General features: G+C 42.5%; 2 protein-coding genes across 12 annotated transcripts in view; one reads left to right on the top strand and one right to left on the bottom strand.

Annotated features, from left to right (window-relative positions):
* The window catches only part of fmnl3 (formin like 3), a 75037-nt gene extending 70150 nt beyond the window's left edge, over positions 1–4887 (top strand). For 6 of the 7 annotated variants that reach the window (XM_031897144.1, XM_031897143.1, XM_004911842.4 and 3 more), the window contains one exon: positions 2274–4887. Coding sequence is in view for 2 of the 7 variants with exons in the window: in XM_004911842.4 (XP_004911899.1) it covers positions 2274–2338 (65 nt within the window). In the remaining 5 variants the exon portion in view is untranslated. Of the gene's footprint in view, positions 1–1096; positions 1145–2273 lie in introns of all 7 variants that reach the window. The other variant, XR_001169991.3, reaches the window with a different exon arrangement.
* A 3715-nt stretch (positions 4888–8602) lies between these two features.
* prpf40b (pre-mRNA processing factor 40 homolog B) overlaps positions 8603–20038 on the bottom strand; it is a 37382-nt gene continuing 25946 nt past the window's right edge. For 4 of the 5 annotated variants that reach the window (XM_012957770.3, XM_012957766.3, XM_031897142.1 and 1 more), the window contains 8 exons: positions 19582–19698; positions 19347–19484; positions 18286–18381; positions 17583–17744; positions 14835–14937; positions 12778–12839; positions 12438–12605; positions 8603–9453 (listed from right to left, as the gene is read on the bottom strand). In XM_012957770.3, coding sequence (XP_012813224.1) covers positions 9361–9453; positions 12438–12605; positions 12778–12839; positions 14835–14937; positions 17583–17744; positions 18286–18381; positions 19347–19484; positions 19582–19698 — 939 coding nt within the window. In that variant the 3' untranslated portion in view covers positions 8603–9360. The remainder of the gene's footprint in view (positions 9454–12437; positions 12606–12777; positions 12840–14834; positions 14938–17582; positions 17745–18285; positions 18382–19346; positions 19485–19581; positions 19699–20038) is intronic. The other variant, XM_018091675.2, reaches the window with a different exon arrangement.

The following is a 20038-nucleotide window of genomic DNA, read 5'->3' as shown; positions in this document are numbered from 1 at the left end:
GTTGCCTATGGCAGTCATTGGTAGTGACCTGCTGCCGCTGCTCAGTGGCACTTGCTTTAACATCCTGTCTTTATCAGTTACCGGCATAGACAGGGTATTATCCTATCCCATACTTTGCTATATGAAGCAGAGACAGGTGGGTTAAGGCTAGTGACACATGGAGTGTTTTGACCACTGTTATAATCCAACAGGAAATGGCAGTAGTCAAAATAACAGGCGGCCCTCTGGGCCAACATGCCTATGTCTACCTGCAGGGCCGGAACTAGAGGCAGGCAGAAGAGGTACCTGCCTTGGGCACTGCTTATTTCCTGATGCCTCCTCTTTTTAGTGCGCCTGTTCGTGCATGTGCCGGGGGGGGGAAGCAGCAGTGGGGGCGAGGTTGCCGGCTTGGTCGTCTAGGGCGCCTGGCCGACTTGGCCTGCCTCTGTCCACCAGTCTCCGATCCCTGTATATCAGCCTGAGTGCTTTCTATTTAATACATCAGGGGCAGTGACTGGTTGAGAGAGGCATTTGCCCACTGTAGACCATTGCTTTTTTCAGCAAGAGCAACTATGTGCATGTTCCATTGGTCCAAGGCCACTGTTGTTTGCAAGAGCATCTGCGTGGCATAACCCACAGGTTAGACCAAGTTAGAAACGTATGATTAGGGAAAAACTACAAACAGTCATTCAATATGCAGTCATAAAATTGGCTATAACTTTTTCAGTATGAAATAAGATTTACAGTGCTGGTCTGGAACAAACCATAATGCCACGTGCCCAAGGTCTCCCGCAGAAAAGCCATTTCCCCTGTTTAACTAGTTTGTGTCTCTGGAATCTTCCTTATCCAGTACATCTGCTTTTTAACCAGATCACAGCTCGGAAATGCATGCATTATTCCTGTGAGCTGGTGAAGATGCATGCTTATTTGCAGGCCTCCTTTTCCTACTTTGCCATGACCTGCTCAGACACCCGCCTGACATTGGAATGCTCTGCATGTAATTAAGTTTGCATTATGTTTGTGTGGTTAGAAAATGACCAGGCTGAGAACATAATATTCCAATTACATTTTAATTTTACTTTATTAAATATATAAACATTCCTATTGTATCTCTCAGATTAGAACCCAGGAAGAAACACTTCTAGTTTCCATTTTTTTGCAGAGGGTAAGGAATATGCAAAGAAATGGCTACAAAATATGTGTGGCTTTGCTTACGCAAGCTAAGCTGCTACTGCTTAAAGGATGGGGGGGGGGGGGGGGCTCATCCAAAGTAATCCTGCTTATTGTACCCCTCCCAGACACATGTCTTCGTGGAAATAGACCTGTCATGCATTGGTTAGTGCAGGCCCAGTGGAAGGTTTTCTTTACAGTCAGATCAGTGAAATTGTGGAATTCTGTTTCTTATGGGTATACAGCTCTAAGTTGGACCAATTCAGTAACCCCCTACCCTAAATGATTTGGCCATACCCACTTTACAGTTGGGATTTGTCCAGGTAAAGGGAAAGTACACCTTATTAGGCTAATGGCACATGGTTAGTGTCATCAGAGAAAAGCTGATCATCTGCCTTCTGCTTTCTTTCTATGTGCACCAAATGTAGAAATGCTAAAGTATGCACATTCATGGAGCTGAAGGCAGCAAATTGGCTCTACTCTGTTGGTGTGTGTATATACTAGCAGAGAAACCTCTCTCTGGTTCAGCAGCCTAATATGTAAAATTTGCTTTTCTGAAAATGTTTAGTAAAGCCTCATCACTAAGGAGCATCATGAGCCTGTGTTTATCTCTATGAGTAAGATCTGCCTTGCTGGCTGGCCTCCCAGGATACTATTCATCTAATCAACTGAAACCAGACCATCCAGGGCCAATGTGCCATGAGAAATTGCACAATGCTCGCTTGACTCTACTATGCAATATCCTTCTTGATACCTCTTAGACATGAGAAAGCACCCCGTTTATAATTAATAAGTCTGATTCTTAAAAAGCATTTGCGTATGTAGACTTGAGAGCGAAGGTAGGGCTTTAGGAAGGGAACTAGTTAGTTTTCCCTTGGGTAGGTTAGGAAGCATGCAGGTCATGACAGTTAATATTTAGAGCCAAGACAGTTGTCTTACACCCCATATTTATCAGGTATAACAAAAGCAATTCTCAATCACACCACCCTTAATATGGCTGGTTGGGCAATGGCTGCCTTTGATTCCAAGCAAATTGAATTACAAATGCTACAGCTGCTTCAGCTTTCCTGTATAGCTTTAGCGGTATTCTCTCTGTAACCATCCTGATTCTTTCCCCTTTTCAGACCTTCGGAATCAGCCGTATAGGCGCGCAGATGCAGTTCTCCGGCATGCCTGGCGGCGAATCTAGCACGTACAAGACCAGAAGTCTTTTGGGCTTTGCTCCAGTCTCATCTTAGTGGCTTGGCCTATAATCGAGATGGACTTATCAGATCTCTCTGCACTCCTTCCTCCATTCCATGTTTCAAAGGAAATGAAGAAGCCAGGACACTTTATGAAGTGCCTTAAATTTCAGTATTACTGGACTATTTTTTCTTTTACTATTTATATATTTTTATTGGTTTTTACTGTTAATTGTGTAAATATTTTTGTAACGTTCTTCATCCAACCAGTATGTGGCAGCTGCTGTGGCATAACTGGCCGGAAAAGGAGAAGAAAAAGAAGTGCCTTGAAAGTGTTTTTTATAGAGTTTTTATACGGAAGTGAATCGACTCAACACTAAAATTTTATAAGACTGAAGTCTTACTCATTGAAAAGGGCTAGTAAATGAGAGCCTGTGTTTGGGTTAGCTTTAATAGAGGTATTATTTATCTTCTGTACTTGCTGTATGGATGGTAAACTAAAGGGAAAGTGCCAAATTTAGTAGACTGCCTTAGAAAGTTGTTAGAAAGACAAGTTTCTGTGCAAGCAAAAATAGTTCCTTGGTGGAATACTATAGCCAGAGAACACCCTGGTACCAGTTCCCCCCAGTGATCGTCTGCACCAGTTCTTATGCTCTTTCAGCTGTGTTCTGCAATGACACTAAGTCAGGGTATTCGTGAGTGAAGATGGGAAGCCCTTAGCTAATACTGTTTTCTGCTCACCAACCTTAGTTGCAACTCAGTAGCTAGCTTTTACGCTTTAGTTTTCTTACCCTGAATATTTTATTTGTTTTCATTAATATAAGAGTATTTGAGCTTTTGCGGTCTTATCTGGTTACTCCAAGTTCCACCTCCTTAGAGCACCAAGTCCTTTGTTAAATTATTGGGCCATTGGTCTGGCCATCTTTTATGCTATGTAGAAGCACTAGAAGCAATGTTTATACAAGATGTTGCTGGGTGGACAACAAAGCAATTTCTTATAGATGTTCAGATGTATAGTTGTCTGTATTACAACTGAGTGGCACAAGTTTTCCTTGCTTTTGGCGATGGCACTGATCCTTTCCATGTGCCACAAAGCCTATTAATATTCATAGGATTTGTGGCACATGGAAATTTTCATCTGGAATTCTATTTTTGTTCGTTTGATCAAAATGGATAAAGTAGGATAGGGCCAATTGCAATGGAACACTTGGACCTGCTCCTGGGGGATGGGGGTTACTGAGAGGAGACCAAATGAATGACCCTGTGTGATTAAGCTCATTTGAAACAATGAACTTATATTCAGTGACCAAACCAAATCCTTCGTACTGGAAATGCACATTTTCTTAGTCTGCAGCTTGGCGCACTGAGCCATGTTTAGCGTTTAATCATTTTGAGGCATATTTATTATAGTGTGTCAGCCAACATCACCGGTGATGTTGCACATAGCAACCAATCAGATCTTTGCTTTCTAATTTGTAGGTGAATGTTTAAATCTAATTGCGGATTGGTTGCTCTGAGCAACATCACTGGTGATATTGGCTGACAGTATATAAATATGCCCCTTTATGTAGTGACCAACCTGTCCTGACTGCTCTGGACCTTCCACCCCTGTAGGGGTTTTCAGTGTAAGTAATTGGTGATTAGGTTCCTGTCTCCTGTGTTTAGTTACATGGGCCTATGTTTGAAACGACCAAATAGTCAGTGGGATAGATTAAGCACCTTGGGTTATTCTTTGTGCCCTCGAGGACCATACAAATATCATCTTACAAAATGCTTTGTAGTATTATGATGCACCTTTAGCCCAAGCTAAGTACCAGAGGTTCCTGACAAGCAGGGACTCTAGGAAATACACTAAAGTAATGATATCATGCCTCTGGCATTCTTTGAGGCTACAAGAGTAGTTTGAATATGCAATAAATGACGTCTCCTAATACTTTTATTGCTGTTTATGCCAAGGCTCTTGTAGGCAGAGCTGACTTTAGAAATTACCTGTGTTGCTCTTGTAGAAATTTTAGCCCTTTTTCAGATTGAATTTTATCTTCGTATTCATGTCTATGCCTCCACCAAACCAAGACTGCTGTTGTAAAGTCTGATATTGTAAATTATTATTGGCTGTTCAGCAATCATTTAACTCTGTTACAGACCTCCATTCCAGTGGGCATAGTTTAAATACCAGTTGTTTTCCCTACATTCATCTCTTTCAGTTATTTTCAATGTATCATTTACAGTTTAACTTGTAAGCATTCCATTGTATCGCCTTCATGTAACTTTTTTGTGCATGTAAAATACATTCCTGACTTGCCAGAGATCAGTCTGTAACTCATTGCAAATGAAATCTATGCACAGCTTTGCATTGGGGCCCTCTCTGGCATTGCAGGGAGGGACTGTACCTTTTTCCAGTGTATTAATCCTGTACAGTATATTATTGCTAATATAAAGCCAGTACTTGTTTGCTATGGGTTCTTTTCCTGTCTCATTGTCAGATTTTAAGGAAATTGTTCTTGCTCTCTTTTTATGTCTAGTCAACAATAAAGATGGAGAGCCTAACTTGCAGTTACCATGTGTCCATCAAGTACTTCTCCCTGCCGTAGTCAAGATTTGCCTTTTCAGCTGATGGAAAACAAGCTGCCGAGAAATGAAATGCGTTACCAACTATAGTGCCACAGGTTGGTCTCCCCTTCCATCTGATTGTTATGGCAATAATGTGCCATTTGCCAAGGGAAAGCACAGGGTTAAAGGGGTTGTTTGCCTTTAAATTAACTTTTAGTATGTTGTAGAGAGTACTATTTTGAGACAATTTTCAAACGGTCTTCATTTTTTGTTTTAAATATTTTGCTTTTTGTTCGGCAGCTCACAAGTTTGGAGTTTTAGCAGCTAACTGGTTGCTAGGGTCTAAACCACCCTAGTAACCATGCAATGGCGTGAATGTAAAACTGTAATATGAATAGGAGAGGGTCTAAATAGAAAGAGTAATAAAAGTAACAATAACAATAAGAAGTAACAATAAAATTTCACCCTCAGGAGCAATTGTTTTTTGGCTGCCGGGTCAGTGAGGCCCATTTTAAAGCTGGAAAGAGTCAAAACAGGAAAGCATATAATTCAAAAGCTATATAAAAAAATATATATATATTGGAGACCAATTGAAAAGTTGCTGAGAATAGACCATTCTATAACATACTAAAAGTTATCTTAAAAGTGAACCAGCACTTTAATTTTCAGAGGACACAGTAGGATAAAGCAGCACAGCTGGTTGCACTATTGCTAGAGAACTCAGGAATAGGTAATTAAATACAGTACCAGTACTTTCGGCAGTAAGGGAAGGATGTTAGCCTGTTTGTCACTAACGTTGCACCTTAGCGTGACATCATGGAGTCCACAGAATCCCAGGAACCATTCTTTATCCTGTTTGGCCTCACTTTTCAGCTTTGAAGCAGCTGGGTGATATCATAGATAGTTTGCTTTAGAAGTCATGGAAAAACATCAATAGGATTCCTATGCAGATCCATGGGTCATTACTGCTCACATGGGATCCAGCTCAGGCAGAGTGGTATCAAGCCGCTGTTTGGTCTGCCTGATAGCAGCTGGACTACACATTGGGACAACAATCTCTCAAATTGAGTGGGTCTTTTATGCAGCTGGTAAGCTGGACCATCTAGATTTTATCATATTGTAACATGCCTTTCTCCCAGGCCATACAAGTGTCTTTGCTACTATGTATCATTTAGCTAGTGCATCCATGTCACCCCATTCGGATTGCCTTTCCTCATGTTCCCTAAAGTCTACTTCAGTTTGCTGCATTGTAGTTTTTTGCCATTCTCCATGGCTGAGCTGCTGAAACAGCTTTCTGAATTCATGGTTTGGTTGCTGGTCTACTGAAGCTGAAACACCTAGTGCCCACCATAGGAACGGATAGTGCTGACTGCTCTAAAGCTGGTTTTGACAGGCTCCAATCCAAGCAAGGTAAGGCCACTCCCTTACTATCATGTGTCTAATATGCATTCGATCTTTCCAAATAGTACGAAAGCCTAAATCTTCCAAGTCAGAATCCCAGCTTCATATTACCAGTAACAACTATAAACCACTGAATTATGAGTTGATATTATCCAGCTATGCCTGAGATTCTTTACGAAATGACAGGACCTTTAAAGGATAAGGAAAGCCATTTGGAGGTGCCAATTTGTTAGGCACTCCCCATTAAGTGTCTTTAATTGCCTACCCAGATCCCCAGGTAGGTGCTCCTCTTCTATATAAATGACTGGGATAGGGTAGCTTTCCTTAGGGTGGTTGACAGCCATATTCTTTCTGCCTGTTTCCCATACTTTTTGCCAGGCTTGGTGAATGCACAGATTTTTTTTTTTAAAGTAATGGATCACTGCCCCAGGGTATCAGGTAAGGTCACTGGGGGTGCCTTATAAATAGCCCCTTCTCCCCTCCCTCCCCACCCCCCCACTGACTTAGCATTCGTTGTCCTTTAAAAGATTTCACTTCTCTATATCTTTATTGAACTTGCAGAGCTCAGTTGATTTAAAAAAATGCATGTAAGTTAAATTATATTGCTTCTTACAAGTATACTGCGTACTCCTGCTTCTATGAATATTATGGTATAAGCATCATTACTGTGTCTATATGTATCTAATGTTTTTTACACCATGATATTTATATTCAGTGTTAGGGAAAGGGCTGTCATTCTATAGTATCTGTTAGGTTCATTCATTGCAATGTGTAATAACTGGTCAGAAATATCCATCCAATTTCCAGTGTTGCAGTAAGGGCTGTCAGATTTACTTTCCTTTGGGAAACCAAGCTAATGAGTAAAACAGTCCAGCCGGCCAGTCCTTTGTATTCATGCACAACATGGAGCAGTCTGCCCTGAATATAACCAAATTCCATCTGCCTATTTTATTAGGAGAAACAAAAGAATGATACAGCAATCCCGTTGCATGAAGCCCAGGGACCCTGATTCCTATAATGTTCCCATAGTCAATATGCATGGGAAAGATACAACACTAAAAGGGGTGGTTCATCTCCATACTGTTCACTTATCAGTACACCAGACAAAGACTTTTTTTAAAATGCCTTTCTATTTTCTACAACTGCTGTCTGTGGTGTTTGTGTGGCAGCTCAGTAATCCAGGCTCTGAACCATTACAATTTGCTACATTAGTTCATACATTTTATGCAGGATCTGTGAAAACAACAGAACTGAAAAATGTGTTTGGATGGTGGCCAACCCCTTTAAACGGAGGGGAGGAAAGGGAAATCCTTAGACTAGTGACCAGGAAAAAGCGAGGAATGCCTAAGGAACATAGTGGGAGATTTGCAAATTAATGGAGAAACCCTGTACAGAATTTGAGTAAAAATGTCTTTTTCAGTAGCAATTCATTCTAGTTCCCGAAACTGTACAGCAAGAAAGGGGGCTCACAGCACAATGGGGCACTTTCCATCAAACTGCAGGCAAACCTATTGTGGAAGATTAAATTCATTGCTCCCTGTGGCTCCAGGGCAGAGTCAACTGCTAAATACCCATGTACAGTACACTTGTCAGGGACAGACTTACCAGGAATTTCTCATACCTTCATTTCATACATTGGGTGCTACATGGAACCCCCAAATCATCAGCTATTACAGCTGCCTATAATTTAAATTAACCACTTAAGCTGGCCATACACGTGGCGATCCGACGATGTTTCGTACGACCATCGGTCGCACGAAACATCGTCAGATCCGCCACACACCATTCAGGGCTGAATCGGCAGGTAAGGAGGTAGAAACAATAGGATTTCTACCTCCTTCTGCCGATTCAGCTCTGAAGGGAGAATTTTGGTCAGGCGCCTTCTATGGCGCCCGATCAAAATTTTCTAACTTGGCCGATCAGCGAGCCGACCGATTTCAGCAGCTTCCTGCGATATCGGTCGGCTCGCTGACATGCCATACACGCACCGATTATCGTACGAAACGAGGTTTCGTACGATAATATCGGTGCGTGTATGGCCACCTTTAGTGAATGTGTTGTGGAAATAGGACACAGTCAGGCATGGCTCCTATCATAGATATAAAAGCTTTTATCTAAAGGGGTTACACCACATGGCACCTGGCTGTTTAGCTTACTGATTTGCCTTTTTTTCTGCAGTTTTAATATTTATTTCCTTTCTCCTAATAAGAGATTTCACAGGTTTCCTCCTGCTGTTGCTAGAGTTAAGAGATTCCTGCCATGTTGGATATTCCAGTTCTACTCATAACTGAAGTTATGTAAAATAAAATAAATTATCTATGTAAGAAGTTTTTTTTTTTTTTAATAAATAGATTTCACTTTACAACAAGTTTTAGCAAATCTCTGCTTTAGAGATGGTTCCTATAGGTTCTTCTTTAGCTGAGAGTCCCCACTTAGTGAGAGATTTTGCATTCTATCAGCTGTGATTATCATCCAGCATTAGGAATAAATCTAGGAGCTATGTATGTGGAACACAGGGCTTATTTCAGCTGGCACAGAAGTGCCTCGAGCCTTCCAATTCTGATTGACCTCAATGGGAACTGCCTGACCCCACTAGTACTGGGAGTTTTTAGGCCAATAACACCTGTACTAGCTTGGCCAGGCCAATGAAGTCAATTGGAGGTGCAGTTGCGCAGCCTGTGTGCCATTAGCCTAAGGGCACATTGTTCCCCTGGGTGGCGCTATTCTACATTCTACCGCAGGTCAAAACACAGCCCTTTCTTCCCTATCATGCTGTACTCACCTAGACAGCATGTAAGCATCAAATGCATGTTGCATTCCACGTGTGTTTGGTGCTTACATGCACCTGTGTGGGTACAGCGGTGCAGGGAAGAATGGGCTGAGTCTGTTCCTGGGTTCTGCGGTGAAATGCAGGAAGAATCCACTGCAGGGGAACTCTGGAACAGAAGATTGGGAGTACAAATCCTAGGGAAGGAGTTCTACCTTTGTCAGATATAACTTAAAATGAACAAAAATTAAAACAAGAAATAAAAAGAGTCTAACACCACGCGCTAGTCCAGTGCCTACAAGCTGCCTCTATCTACTGATCATCGCCCAACTGCTGTAGCAAGCTTCTCCGCTTCTTCTCCAGCTCTCCTTCACTGAGCTCACTCTCTGATGTGTCCCAGCCTGTCTGAAACAGAAACAATAATGAAAAACAGAAAGATGAAGCAACACAGACAGTAAATCTCCATAATCACCTTGGGGGGAGGACTTGTTTTGTTGATCGGGCAGGACTGAAAATTTTAATTGGGCGCCTCCGAAGGTAACATTAATGCTGAATTTTTACATAGGGGTAAAAAATTTCTTTGGTTTTACTTGCATATCTGATGATTCAGCCCTTAATCATAGTAGAGTGGATGAATGACCTTTCCAATGACTATGGGATAAGATATGAATTGTAGTGTGTATGGCCACCTTTACACTAGATCAGTGCTGTCCAACATCTACGGTGCCGAGGGCTGGAATTTCTCTAGCATACATGGTGGAGGGCCGCTAATGGAAGCCAGTTTTGACCACTCCCCTTTTTGAAACCACACCCACTTCAAACCACACCTATTTTATCACAATGGTGGTAGCACAGCAAAATCCCAAATGCTTGGTCCTTACTGGGGATATCAACCATCATTCATATGTGAAAGAATTATGTCATATTAAGATATACCCTTAAATTCCATATGCCTCCTGCTCCCCTGTGGATAGCAGAGCAACCCCCAGTAAATAATTACACACCTTAGGGACCATTTAATGGCTATTTCCAACTGCTAACAAACTCCCACAACAAACCCCTGCCAGGTTCACCTCCCACAAGCAGCATAGGGCAAGCAGAGTATGGCACACACAGGCAGCACTCTGCCTGCCCTACCCTGCCTGTGTGTGCCATACTCTGCCTTCCCTATGCTGCCTGTGTGTGCCATACTCTGCCTGCCCTATGCTGCCTTGCCATACCTGCCTGCCCCTGCTGTGTGTGCCATACTCTGCCTGCCCTACCCTTCCTGTGTGTGCCATACTCTGCCTTCCCTACCCTTCCTGTGTGTGCCATACTCTGCCTGCCCTACCCTTCCTGTGTGTGCCATACTCTGCCTGCCCTACCCTTCCTGTGTGTGCCATACTCTGCCTGCCCTACCCTTCCTGTGTGTGCCATACTCTGCCTGCCCTACCCTGCCTGTGTGTGCCATACTCTGCCTGCCCTACCCTGACTGTGTGTGCCATACTTTGCCTGCCCTACCCTTCCTGTGTGTGCCATACTCTGCCTTCCCTACCCTTCCTGTGTGTGCCCTACCCTGACTGTGTGTGCCATACTCTGCCTTCCCTATGCTGCCTGTGTGTGCCATACTCTGCCTGCCCTACCCTGCCTGTGTGTGCCATACTCTGCCTGCCCTACCCTTCCTGTGTGTGCCATACTCTGCCTTCCCTACCCTTCCTGTGTGTGCCATACTCTGCCTGCCCTACCCTTCCTGTGTGTGCCATACTCTGCCTGCCCTACCCTTCCTGTGTGTGCCATACTCTGCCTGCCCTACCCTTTCTGTGTGTGCCATACTCTGCCTGCCCTACCCTGCCTGTGTGTGCCATACTCTGCCTGCCCTACCCTGACTGTGTGTGCCATACTTTGCCTGCCCTACCCTTCCTGTGTGTGCCATACTCTGCCTTCCCTACCCTTCCTGTGTGTGCCCTACCCTGACTGTGTGTGCCATACTCTGCCTGCCCTACCCTTCCTGTGTGTGCCATACCCTCCCTGACCTATGCTGCCTGTGTGTGCCATACTCTACCTGCCCTACCCTTCCTGTGTGTGCCATACTCTGCCTGCCCTACCCTTCCTGTGTGTGCCATACTCTGCCTGCCCTACCCTGCCTGTGTGTGCCATACTCTGCCTGCCCTACCCTGACTGTGTGTGCCATACTTTGCCTGCCCTACCCTTCCTTTGTGTGCCATACTCTGCCTTCCCTACCCTTCCTGTGTGTGCCATACTCTGCCTGCCCTACCCTGACTGTGTGTGCCATACTCTGCCTGCCCTACCCTTCTTGTGTGTGCCATACCCTCCCTGACCTATGCTGCCTGTGTGTGCCATACTCTACCTGCCCTATGCTGGCTGTATGTGCCATACTCTGCCTACAGTACCTATGTCTGAGGTGTGAACAGGGGAACAATGGGAGTGATTACAGTCTGAGCCTGAGGTGTGAACACTGCAGGGGGTGAACAATGCAGAAACTAAAAGGTGTGAAAAACACAGGGGATTACATTTTTAAACAATAAAGGGGGATTACAGCCTGAATCTGAGGTGAGAACCATGCAGGGGGCCAGTTAATCTCAGTACTGATACCATTTAATGCTTACTCAAAGGTAAGCCATCAAAGCAGTCAGACAGGTGGGGGGCCACACAGAGGTGGGTCGCGGGCCGCCAGTTGGACAGCACTGCACTAGATATATTAGGTTGTAAGCAGGGCCCTCTCATCCTACTGTTTCATTATGTAACACTAGTTTGATGTGAGTAAGACTCAGAAACACTGTCTTTACTGAAATCAGGCACCAATCTGTCCAGTTTAAATACCAGTGAAATTAGATATTATAGCCATGCACTCATCTCCTTAACCTAAATAACAGTGTGCAAGGTGGGTAAGTGGCTAAAACCGCAAAAAAGGTAGATAGTGGAAGTTTGCTGGGTAGTGTGATTCTTAGTATATGGATCATCTTTTTCTAAATCATGCATAAGTGGCTAAAGCCAACATGCTCTGGGTAAATCATACATTAGTGGCTAAAGCCAACATGCTCTGGGTAAATCATGCATAAGTGGCTAAAGCCAACATGCTCTGGGTAAATCATGCATAAGTGGCTAAAGCCAACATGCTCTGGGTAAATCATACATTAGTGGCTAAAGCCAACATGCTCTGGGTAAAGGTACTGAAGATAAAGTACTGCAACTCAGACTGACAAACTTGTAACATTTTACATCTGAGTGCATTTCCATAAAGACAAATCCAACATGTGAAACATGGTTCCCTTAAACAGATACATTTATATTTTTGCTTTTCTATTTTGTATTTGCTTAATAGTAATAATATAGGTTTATCTACATATAGAAGTGCCACTATTGAACACAAGTGTGAAACCCTCACTTACTTTCTCCTTCCGTGTGCTTTGCTTTGGGGATTTGTGTCGGCCGTCTGTGGGCTCCGCTTCAGCTTCTTGGTCTCGCTCCTTCGCTCTCTCTTTTATTGTTTCACTTTCCTGTTCCTTTTCCTTCCTACCCTTCTCTTTCTCTCGCTCAGGTTCACTCTCTGGACTGTTCTAATGTTAAAGAGAATAAACAGCACAAGCACCACCCTAGCAATTACCAAGGAAAGAACGCCATTCCATCCTTCACACAAATGCATCCATTTCAGAGCGTTAGTTGCCACCAAGTAGGATTACCAAACTGGATTTTTTAAGGAATTCACTTTTCAACCCCCTCTAAACTCACCGATTTGTGGCGCTTTTTCTTGTTTTTCTTTTTCTGTCTCTTGGACTTCTTGGAGCTGTGTTCTGCACAAGAGAATAAAGAGGCCTTTTTAATCCCAAACTCCACCCCAGTGAACTGTAATAAGAGATATGTAGTGCTTTGGGTATTAAAGTGCCAGCGACACCTAAAAATGAAAATAAACAGTAAATCTGGCTGTTCAGCATCTGCAGAGGCGCCTCTTTACATGAGAAATGTTTTCATCTCAAAAGTGTGTAGCGAGTCATAATTGCCATTTAGCCCCTGTTTATCTTTACATAAAGGGAAACAATATCCTGATTTTGACGTGAGCTCATTCTGTTGGGTTATGTACAGTAGGTGCATAAACACTATGTGAACTTCCAGATATTAGTGATGAGTGAAGGTTTCCACCAGGCATTTATTCATGACCAAATTCTGAATTTTGCCATTAGCATATTTGTTTGTGAAACTACTTTAAAAATTACCTGCAACATGACTTAAATGTATCTGAAGTGAGAAAAAAGTCGTACAAGAAAAAACTGTTGTGTGGTAGGTGTGAGAAAAATACCCATTGACTTTAATGATTTAATTTCAAGTGAGAAAAAAATTGTGCATGTAAAAAAGAAAAAAACTCGCCCCCCCCGAGTCTCAAAGTGTAATGCACTCCCTTGCCTTATTACATTGTAAAGTGATGGATTCTGGGGTTTGACGTCCCACTGCTTTCCAGAGAATCTCTGTACCCTCACTACGGAAGCAGAGAGACTTTACTAACAGAATTCATCACTTGACAGTGGAACAAACAGAGAGAGTTGCATTATACTCTCAGCATAACTGATCTTGGGAATAGCTTGTTGGAGTTATTATGGCTTCCATCAATCTGCAGAATGGTATGTTTGTGTAACAAAAAAAAAATACATTTACATGTATTTCTTGGAAGTTCAGACAGTGTTAATGCGCCATTTCTAGATAAGCCCAACTGAATAAGCTCCTGTTAAAAAGGAGGTTATATTTTCATTTAAGTACAAAAAGCCATTTTATTCTAAATAGTTATCTGTATTATAGAGATTAGGCCCTATAGCTCTCAGACTGATGTCCCACAGAGAGAATTAGTCTCTAGGATAGATCTGTGCTACCACAGACAACTGATCTCTCCAAAATGCCTTTCCACCAGCAACAATACAAATCGCTGATGGAAAGGCCTACGCACTGCTTTGGTTTTCTGAAGTCGCACAAAGTTGCCTGCAAGAGGAAACTTTGCGTGACTTCAGCAGACCGAAGAGATGCGTTGGCCTTTCCATCAGCGATTCTTATTGTTGCTGGTGGAAAGGCATTTTGGGGAGATTAGTCGTCCTTGGTAGCAGAGATCTATTGTGGGCGACCAAATCTCTTCATGGGACATCAGCCTAAAGGACCCCTCATGGCTCTTCTCGCTGCCAATAAGAAGCTTACTTGTGTAGCTGGCATTAGAATTTAAATCAAACAATAAATTGCCCCCATACCTCCAAATATTTAAAAAAAAATAAGAAGAGGGACAAAAATCAATGCCCCGTGTAGCATGGCAACATTTTGACCACACCCATTTTTGTGACCACCCCATAAATACCACTCCCATTTTACAAAATTAAATATAAAGTTTGAACACATGTCTGGAGGTTTTGGTGTCTTGTTTTATATGTTATTACAGTTTTGCTAATGAAGGTGAAAATGCCCTTTAGGCTGCAAGTGCAGGTGTTCATTATTCTGGGCTCTAATTTAGTTTGAGAAACTTTGTATCTTTTTTTGGGACTTTTCAATATGAATCGGGGACTGCGGGCTGAGCTGTTAAACTTGGGACTGTCCCACGAAAATCAGGATAGTTGGGAGGTATGTATCCCCTTCCCCCGAAACCAGCCCTTGTGCTAAATTATAATAACATATCCAGTTACTGGTTTGCCCATTTAATGACCCCACCTCAGAGTTGAGTCAGTCTCATCCCCTGTCCCTACCCCTATGTATCTGATGTACATGGAAGCTTATAGCATCCCTCCTCAGGCCCCTTAGGTACTGGCTTCCCCATTCACCTGAATCTGCAGAAGAGGAGATTTCTGAGCCTGACTCTGAATGGTTACGCTTCCTTCTTTTCTGTGCCCGATGGTGGTGATTTTCTTCTTCTGATTCTGACCCCTACAAAAAGAAAAATGCATAAAATATGCAATATATACTCACTATATACCTACCCCCCCCCCCCCCCATGATGATAGTTTATGGGCAAAGTCTGACACAACTCAGTAACACACAGATACCGGCATTTATCAGTCCAGTGGACTAACTTTCTTGCTCCCCCTGAGGATACAGGAGACTCCAGCGCAATTCTCTGAAGAAATAGGAGCCTGCTGAGCCCTGGATTTATTTTAATAAATATTCATTCCTGTGTTTCACAACTCCAGCCCCCCTTTCTCTTCCTCCTACAGATGGTCACTATTACTGTTTATGGACTTAATCGCTGCACATGGCCCGAAGCAGCAGCCCCACCATCTAAATACTATAATGAACCAAAAGAGCACAAAGGGCTAAATACTCTGCACATTCATTAAGCCTTATTACATCTTTGCAAACCACAACCTACATGTATTGCATTTAAGTTATGTCCTATGTTGTGCAGCCAGAGATTTTCAGCTAAGAACAAAGCATACTGCTATAATTAGCTTATCAGAATGGCTCTGCTGAGCACAAGATACAAGAAATATATTGGTCCTCAATGGGAGAATATGGAAACCTCATCATAAAATGAAAATAAAATACATCCTACTTCTGCATGTCCTGCCATAAGGTAATGTAGAACCTTGGCTCAGGTAGAAGGGTGCGGCAGGAAACTAAAGGTGGCAAGACACCGCCTCTGGTAACTTTTCTTTTAACCAGGGAGTGCAGTCATGCTCTCTGCACTAGCAATGTGCCCCACCGAGCCCACCCCAATGCAAAAGAAGTATGAGAGTAGCATCATGGCTGCTGCCTCAGGAGACCACAGATTCAGGAGCACTCCTGCAAGCCAATACTGATATTCATAATGGGCCCTGGCACATAGACCCATTATAATGTGACCCTATATGCTTATCTTACAGCAGACCATCTGCCATTTACCAGATTATACAAGATAGCCAGTCTAGGCCTTGTAAACATTTGGCAACAACTGGAAGCCCAGTGGGTAGCATCCAGCCGTGCAAGTTTGTATGTTCCTCTTGTGTTGCCATGGGCTTCCTCTAGGTTTCCTTCCACAATTCAAAAATATACAGGCAGGATATATGGCTCCTAATAAATACTGATCCTACTGTGTCTGAATTGCATTGGGACCTTAGCTCCGCTGCAGCAGGGACTGATGTGAATAATGGTTATAGAAAATAATAACAGTATAATCTCTGTTAAGCACTGGGTAAATGTGTTGACTGTATAAATAAGAAAAAAAATCCAATAACTATAGTCACCACCAGGGGGCACCAGGAGGCTTCTCGACTTAGGTGGATAAGGATACACTGTTGCAACAATCTGTAACATGAAACCTAAAACAACTTAAAGTGGAGGTAGACACAAATTTTGCCAATTAAAATAAAATGTACAAATGTACATTTTTCAATATAAATTTTCTATGGGTTATAAAGAGAATAGAGAAGGACAGACAGACACTGCTTACAATAGCAATTACATTTACAAATAACGTTAAAAAGTATACATGTATTATTGGAAAGTTGAACTGCAAGTTTATTTTTTTGGGTGAATTTCCCAACAATACAGAACAGACTGCTCTAAAGACAGCCTGCAGGGGCATGCAGGTAGCCAACCAATTGGCTAGTGGGTCGAATAGACAGATACCATGTGAGAGTCCATCAACAGCATAGCTGCCTTTCTATTGTTCCTGTCACTGAGGCAGAAGGCCCAAACAATGTTTCACACATTTGATATATTAGCATATTCGATTTTCGCACAGGGCTTTTCCACGCACCAACCAATATCCAGTGCTGCCTCAGGAATAACAGGGCCCCATACTACTGAATTAGCAGGGCCCTCCTTCCCATGGGTCCCCAATTATTACCTTTTTGGTTACCTGGGCAAAGGGTCCTGTCATTAAATATAATGGGCACCAACAAAAACATGGCAACACACTGGAGTCAATGGCAACAGAAGCAATCTAATAGCTAATGCACATTATATATATATATATAATATACAATATAGCTGCTTTACATTTTATATCTGACCAATAAAATCCAGTGAAGCAAATTCAAAAGCAGAGGCCACAGCTTGGGAAAGGAAGATTATTCCCCACCAGAACAATCTGCTTTGACTTTTCTGTTAGCAGCAACTGACATGATCTGTTATTATATAGTGATATAGGTGGATCCCACAATCTATTATCTAGAAACCCGTTACACAAAAAGCTCCAAATTACAGCATTGCTGAATCCCATAGAGCCTGTTTTTAAATAAAAGATTAAAAAATGTTGACAAATTTTTCTCTGTTGTAATATAACACAGTAGTTTGTACCTGATGAGAAGCTGCAAAAATCCATATTGGCGGTAGGATAATGCTAATGGGATATTTTACTGTTTAAATGTTTTTGTAGGGGTAAGGAATGGTGCTCGACATTAGGGAAAGACCCCTTAACTGGAAAACCCTATTCTGGCTAATAGAACCCATACCTGTAATAGGTATAATATACTGTAATGGCTATTTGTACCTAAACTCCAGTAACTTGAGGAGAGACCAGATGTACTCATATACCTGCTACATTTGTCACACACAAGTGCTATACACAGAACACCAAGTACAAAACCCACCTTCTCTGCTACAGGAACGTCCCACCCTTGGAGATTCTCTGGGCCTTTCTTTTTTGCTCTGTCCATAGAACTCGGAGACTGGGAATGTGAGCGCTTATGATGGTGCTTCTTGGATTTCTTGGAGTGCTTCTTGTTTCTGGCATGGTGATGCTGGCATTCATTCTACCCAGAGATGGCACATGGTTAAACTGCAAATATGAATTCCTACAGGAACACGTGAGCCATCACTTATAACCTGAGCAACTACTGGCTCCCCTTACGGCTTTGTGTATGTATTTACTACCCTGACAGCCAGCGGCAATGTGGGAACTTAATGCTTACACTTCAAATGACCCTAATACTTTATCACTGCTCTCACTGATTGGCTGCTGAGCCCTGTATACTGTATCTATTCTAAATAGCTATCAACACTATTGCTTTTTTATTCTAGACTATCATTTGGTGCTTAGACCACATAGTGTGTGACTGAGTGCAATATTCATGGTGAAGCCTCACCAGGTTCTTTACAGAAGCAGAAACAGACAGTTACATGGAGCTTTTAATAACGTAGGCCAATTCTACTCAGCCTTTCACTGTCCAGTTATATGATTTAAACTAGTGTTTGGGGCAGAGGAGAGATCAAATTATAGAATGTTTTTGATGCTTGCCTAAACTTTACTATACAACAGAGAGGGAAGGTAAATTGTTCCTGGGGGGAAATCACCTCAATAGCATGAACAAACTCTTTAAACAGACGGATTCTTTCCGATTCCACAGTAATTTGGTCAAAGGCAGGATCACCGACAAAACGTTCCCTCACCTGAGGAGACACAGTCAGGAAGAGAATCATTAAAGTGTTTCTTTATATTTATTAAATGAAAAAATCTAACATTTTTTTTCCTCAGGCTCCTCATTATGAAAAAAATACATTGGCCTAGAAAGTTCTACCCCACAAACTTACCACGATTTGGGAAATGGTAAGGTGGTGGCACCTAGAATAAATCCATAGTCCAGTGCATTTTGTCAAAAGAGGAGCCTGGGGAAAGAACTAACAATTTAACTCACTGGGGGAGGCAATTCTAATAAAGTGGCACCCCCAGTGCTTGTCCTTTAAAGGGTCAATCAGCAATTCATCTTTATACTTGCCTTTAAGAAAATACAATACATATTTTGCTGTATTTATTTGAGGTCTACAAAAAATGTATATTAAAAAAACAATTTCTTTAATCTGACAATGCCAGGGCTGCACCAGAACAAGACTAAACACAGCAATTTCTAAGTGATATAAGTTTGAACCTCAGATTTATGGCTGCTTCCATGCTAGGGCATCTCAAAACTCTTGTTACCTCTTGTTCACAAATTATTTTAGTACATCAAATGGACAAGGAAAGGGTTAATCACTGGGGGCTGGTGCCAATTTGTTAGGAACCCCTAGAAATGATAGCTTCTAAGCTCAGATGGCCATGCTGCTATCTTGCCTCTATTCCCAGTAGAATAATGCTGGAATTTAGAACTTTTACTCCATGAGTGCCACCCACTGCAGACAAAAAGGGTGCCTGGACATGCTGCACATACTAAGCTTCCCCAAATGCCTTCCCACCAGCAAGAATATGAATCGCCGGCGGGATGGCATATGCGTTGCTTCTGTTTTTCAGAAGTTTCCTTGTGAGGCGACTAATGTCCCCTTGTGCCACCAGCCCAGAAGTTTATATGAAGGTGGCAACCCTACCTCCAGTTGGCCCTGCTTCTGTAAACAACGTTACACACACAGAACGGATTTCTTACTTCATCCCAGATGCTGTCCGTTTCCAGAGGCGGAACAGATTGCTTCAGCATGCTTTTAAAGGCAGCTTCTTTCCTCCGAATTTTGCGGGCTTCCTCCTTTCCGCGCTCACGTTCCCGAGCTTCAGCTTTCTCTAACAACTAGGCCAAACGAGAGGTCCAAGTTACCCCTATGGTTCTGCCTATCTTGCCTTTGCTCCCCTTTCTTCCATTGTGCCAGCTTCCCCAGGTCACTTACACTATTAAATGTCAGTTTAATGTTTCCAGCATCTAGCGTTGCTGCCCGCTTGTCAAAACTGATGATGTGTGCAAAGTCCTCAAAAGTTGTGTTCACCTCCACACTAAAGTTGCGATCCTAGAAGTCAGGAAAGAATATTCCTTGCCATAATACACTTGCTATATCTTTCTTAGGCAACTGGTACATGTAGCCATCCTGGCATTCTGTCAAGTAATAGCTCTGAACAAGCAATAAAATGCCCAGAATTGCTCCTCATTTGCCTGCAAACATCGATGCACTCCTGTGTCAAGTGACTGTTGCTCATATACACTAACTAGTCTATTACTATGCAACACTTACCAGACACTAATGTTCAAATTAAAAGGGAGCATTTTGCCTTCAACCCACATAGCTATTAATCAGCTATTAAACATCTGGGGGAATCAGTGCATATGCAAGAACCTTAAATAGATTTCAC

Source organism: Xenopus tropicalis, chromosome 2 (assembly GCF_000004195.4).
Source record: "Xenopus tropicalis strain Nigerian chromosome 2, UCB_Xtro_10.0, whole genome shotgun sequence".
NCBI classification, from domain to species: domain Eukaryota; kingdom Metazoa; phylum Chordata; class Amphibia; order Anura; family Pipidae; genus Xenopus; species Xenopus tropicalis.
Note: the sequence above shows the minus strand (reverse complement) of the source record. Positions and strands in the feature narration are given on the sequence as shown.